The sequence below is a fragment of the Phalaenopsis equestris genome, unplaced genomic scaffold (assembly GCF_001263595.1).
Source record: "Phalaenopsis equestris unplaced genomic scaffold, ASM126359v1 Scaffold000002, whole genome shotgun sequence".
NCBI classification, from domain to species: Eukaryota; Viridiplantae; Streptophyta; class Magnoliopsida; order Asparagales; family Orchidaceae; genus Phalaenopsis; species Phalaenopsis equestris.
Window position 1 is genome coordinate 54,881,242 of NW_018164444.1, and position 5,109 is coordinate 54,886,350.

Consider the following 5,109-nt stretch of genomic DNA (forward strand, 5'->3'; position numbering starts at 1 on the left):
ATATATATATATAAAATCTAATTTACATGCAACTTTTCATCATTTAACATTAAAAAAATGTAACAGCTTCCAATTTTCTGTATTTAATATTAAATCATATTATCTATCAAAACAGCCCATAAAAAAATAAAAAATTAAAAAAAAATTCTAAAAGTCACGAAATACCATTCATTGGCATGCCTGGCATTCATGCTTGGTCTAACTGCCCTCTTCACTGAACTATTTTGCTTCAGTTCAGCAACAGTAGGGACCCCCATCCCTCTTCTTCTTCTTCTTCTCCTGCACCTACCTGTGAGGAGGTCAAGCTTTTGAAGAGGTGGAAGAAGAGGAAGAAGGAAAAGTTTAGCTGAGTTGTATGGAAGCAAATGTCTGGGAGGAGAAAAGAGAGTATATAAGAAAGAAAAGCTTTTCTACTTGATGAATGCTATGGAAGCCTTTTGCCTTGGCAGAGAACCTTTTTCATATTTTTATTACAAGTCATGATTACCCTCTTTCCATTTTCTTCAGCCTGTAGGAATCATCCTTTTTATTGAATGATCAATAGTATTTGTTATTATGCAGCCATGTTCATAGGATTATTTTGATGTAAATGAAAGTGTTGTGTTCACAAGATTATTTAGATGTAAAGATATATTTATCTGGCTAACCTTTACAAGTATGTTCATTTGTCTCTCTATATAACTCCTAAAAGTTCATTACCCATAACTCTCTAACTAAACTCAATAAATATGTTACCTTTTGCCATCTACCTAAGCTCTATAAGTGTTAGATAAGAAAATGATTCCATAGTGTTGAAAGGCACCCTTATTCTTCTCTTCATTCAGTTATGTGTAGAGGCAAAGAAGGATGAAAATGAAATAATTCGAAATCAAACCCATCTAGATTAATATGCTTCACTTTGGCTTAATGATGTCATAATTTTGTCACATTGGTGTAAAATTCGAGAAGGTCACCAATTAATCTCAAGAATGAACTTGCACAAAAATAAGTGTTAGATAAGAAAATGATTCCAAAGTGCTGAAAGGCACCCTTATTCTTCTTCTTCATTCAGTTATGTGTAGGGGCAAAGAAGGATGAAAATGAAATAATTCGAAATCAAACCCATCTAGATTAATATGCTTCACTTTGGCTTAATGATGTCATAATTTTGTCACATTGGTGTAAAATTCGAGAAGGTCACCAATTAATCTCAAGAATGAACTTGCACAAATGTGCTTAACTTTAGAGTTTTTATGAAATTGTAGCTATCATACTAAAAAAGGCTCGATGTTGATGTGTTGGAAATATTTGAAGAGAAGAGGGAGATTTGAATTGCTAAAGTTTGTTGCATAGTTTTCATCTTACATGACAACAACATGTTTTGCTTATTTATAGGCATGACCAAATCTAGATTCTTCTAAATTCCTACAATTCTTTCTAGAAAAAAGTATACTGTAAATTCTTCATATTTAAATATTTTAGGGCATTCTCATTTAATAGAAATATCCTAGAATCTTTCACTTAAGACTAGATAGAATATTCTAGAATATTGGAGAAATAATATCCTCTTGGAAGTGCCTTTGTTAATATATTTGCTAATTGTTCTTTAATCTAATAGTGCTCAAGTTTAATTTCTTGATTGAACTTAACTTTCCTAATGAAATGATATTTGATACCAATATGTTTAGTTATGCCATGAAATATAAGATTTTTCGCTATTACTACAACTGATTTGTTGTCACAATAGATTTTGTAGCTTATCTTTCTGGCTTACCCATATCTTCTATTTTGTATTTTAGCCATATTGCTTGGCTTTTAGTTATGATAGCTGCAATATATTTAACTTCACTTGATGATTGTGCAACTATTACTTATTTCTTTGATACTCAAGAAAATATTCCCGAACCTAGTGTGAATGCATTTCTTGAGGCGCTCTTCATGTCATCCACTGATCCGATCCGACCCCATCACTCTCAGCATATCCAAGTAGCCTTGAGTTAGGATTGGATTCATACCAGATATCATAGTTATTCGTTCCTTGTATATATCTAAGAACTTTCTTAGCTGTTCCTTGATGAACTTGGCTTGGACTTTACATAAATCTTGAGAGCAGACTTGTTACATACATGATGTATGGTCTCGTCATTGTTATAATCAATAAGCTTCCAATAAGACTTCAATAAAGATATTGTCTTTACTAATGTAAGTAAGACTCATTTGGATCAAAAGTACTCTTTGAAAACCTCCATGATGTAACTAACCAAGTGAAATACGTCATATTGCTAGCACTTTAGACCCTAGAACAGAAAAAAACATCTGAATCTCTGGTTGTGGATAGCTTTCTTAGGCATTCTTTCACAGATATTTGACATAAACTATTTCAGTCTGATCTTGTTTGGACGTATATGGTTGACCTATCTTAGTAAGGTTTGCTGCGAGGAAGTTCTCTACCTTCTTTCTCTTGTTTGTCTCCATGTTCTGCTTCTCCGGTTCCTCTCTCCTTTCGATCATTTATATGATCCATAAGAGAGACTTGCTCGTAAAAGGGAAGTATACAACGATGGACAAACTGACAATTCCCTTAAAAATAAAAAAGAGAAATGAATGAAAACAACTCTCATTTGATTAACTATTTTCTTGATCTTAGAATAATAAACTTTTGCAATCTCTTTATCTTTCATTTAAGATTCTCAAATTCTTGTTTGAGATTTTATAATTTAATGGAGCGTACTTTCTTAGTTTTTGAAACTCCTCCAATAACGTGTCTTATGCTTGTTTTGTAGTTATTGCACCCATGATTCAAAGAAAAATGTCATCTTCCATTGCTTGTTGTAAAACAAATAATGCTTGAGAGTCTTTTTGTTGATTCTCTTCAAACACCTTATTTTGATTTGCTGAAAGAGTTGAAGGATCTTTCAGAGCATTGAATCTTCTTCAATGTTCTTCCAAAAAGTTTAGGAGTGAAAACAAGTCTTCATTTTGATGGACCAAAAATCATAATTTTATCCAATGAAGATTATAATCAGGACAGGTGAGCACTTGAAGTCGGCTATTGTAGACATATTGAAATTGTACAACAACCAATAAATAATCGAACGAAACAATGATTCCAATTGTTGGAAATTTTTGAAGAGGAGAAAGAGATTTTGATTTCTAAACTTTGCTGAATAGTTTTCAACTTAGAAGACAACAACAAGTTATGCTTATTTATAGATATGAGACTAAATCTAGAATCTTCTACTCTTACAATTCTTTCTAGAAAAACACAATCTAGATTCTTCCTATTTAAATATTTTTTAGTTTTCTCATTTAATACAAATTTCCTAGATCCTTCTACTTAAGACTTGATGCGTGCTAGAAAATATGTAACAGTAGAGTAGCAGATTATTGTCTTAGCATGATACTAAATTCAACACATACTCAGAAAAGAGAAAACAACTAATAATAACATTATAAGTTTTTATATGGAAAACACAGAAAGTGAAAAATCACAGGGCCTGACTCAGTTAAAGAGTTCCACTATAAAAAGTTGATTGCAGTTACAACCACTTGTCCCACAGGCAAGAAATGGCTACTAAATTACCCAAGTTACAATGTCAATGGGCGGCAATAAATATCGATTAACAGCGTCCAGTCGGTGGGTCAGTGGTTAGTGGTGATCGACGACTGTCGATGGTGGTCAACAGAGATTGGTTGTGGTTGATAACGGTTAATGATTGTCGACGATGGTCGGTGGTGGTCGACGGTGGTCGGTGGTGGTCGACGGTGATTGACGGTGATCAACGACGATAAGAGTGGTGCTGGACTTTAGTTTCTTATCACAACTTCAAGCTCTTTCTCTAGTTTCAAGCTCTCCTCCCCCTCATAATAAGGGTGAGACTCTTTTTAGAGAGTAAATAATTGATGTTGTTAAACTTTGAAGCTTTGATATCTAAGAGCTTAGTTTGATGATAATAAATATATGATTAAGGATATTAATATTTTTAAATTAAGTGATTGTATGATTGGTATGATGTAAAGATCAAGATGGTGGAATTGATTACATTAGAATTAAATGATTTTGTGATCACATAATATTACATTAATATGATGGATAGACTTAAAAAAATTGAAGTTAATCTTTTTATTTTCTATTATATTATTATACTTTATTTTTAATAACTATTAAACTAAAAAAAATGTATTTTTCTTATAGATTCTATTGGTTGATTGATTTGAGAGAAGTTGAATAAATTTAAATAAAGAGTATCCTTTATAATGAACATATGAATTCACTCTATGGAAATTTTGAGCATAAATACATTCATTAATGATAAGATGAGCATGTAACTAAACTATTCCTAGAACATTGATGTTAAAGTCCTCATAAGGCCACCTTGTAGAATCCTCTTGCCTTCATTTTCTTGTTAATGAGATACTACAGTTTCTTAATGTGCCTTAATAAAGGAATGACCAGAGGCCATCATACGAGCCCCCAGCCACCCCTAATGTGTCTAACAATTCACTCTATAAAGCGACCGTCATCAGAAGGAGATTCGAACCCCCGGCCTCAGGGGACTTACCATTGACATCGCAGATGCCAACCAACCCGTCGGGGTATGTGCCTATATTGTTATTTTTTATGAGATGATTTTTCCAATCTCAAAACGAATCAAGTGAATGAAAGAGGATATTTCTCATCTTTTCTCCATGAAAAGCATCTTTCCCCAATATGAGTATTTGGAGATGAACTACTCAATTGATTAATAGGAAAAAAATGCATTAAACTATGAATTCAATGATTGCTATACTTCTTTTTGGAGCAGCTGATTATCAGCGTTCATGACTAAACCAAAAGCTTTAAAATTTACAGCTAATGGCACAATGGAAAGCGCTATTGTTTTAGGTCCAAATCATAACGGAAAACTTTGCATAGATAAAATAGCATGAGAAGATTGCACTCAACAAAGTTAAGTAGGCTTTATCATGATGATAAGGCATGACTTACCACATATGATGGAGATGCAAAATTGTTGTGGGAAATATTTTATAAAAATTTCACATTAATTACTTGACATCTGTCATCTTTTAAGTATTTGCATTTATTAATAATTATTATGTAATATAATATTCATAATAATGGAGGGAAAG

At 32.5% G+C, this 5,109-nt stretch overlaps 1 protein-coding gene across 1 annotated transcript in view; it reads right to left on the minus strand.

The window, feature by feature from the left end:
* The window catches only part of LOC110039581 (BTB/POZ domain-containing protein At1g03010-like), a 5,060-nt gene extending 4,717 nt beyond the window's left edge, over nt 1-343 (minus strand). Inside the window, 1 exon segment of the mRNA XM_020744701.1 lies at nt 166-343. Within this exon segment, the coding sequence (XP_020600360.1) occupies nt 166-257 (92 nt within the window). The 5' untranslated portion in view covers nt 258-343.
* Between the last annotated feature and the right edge of the window lie 4,766 nt (nt 344-5,109).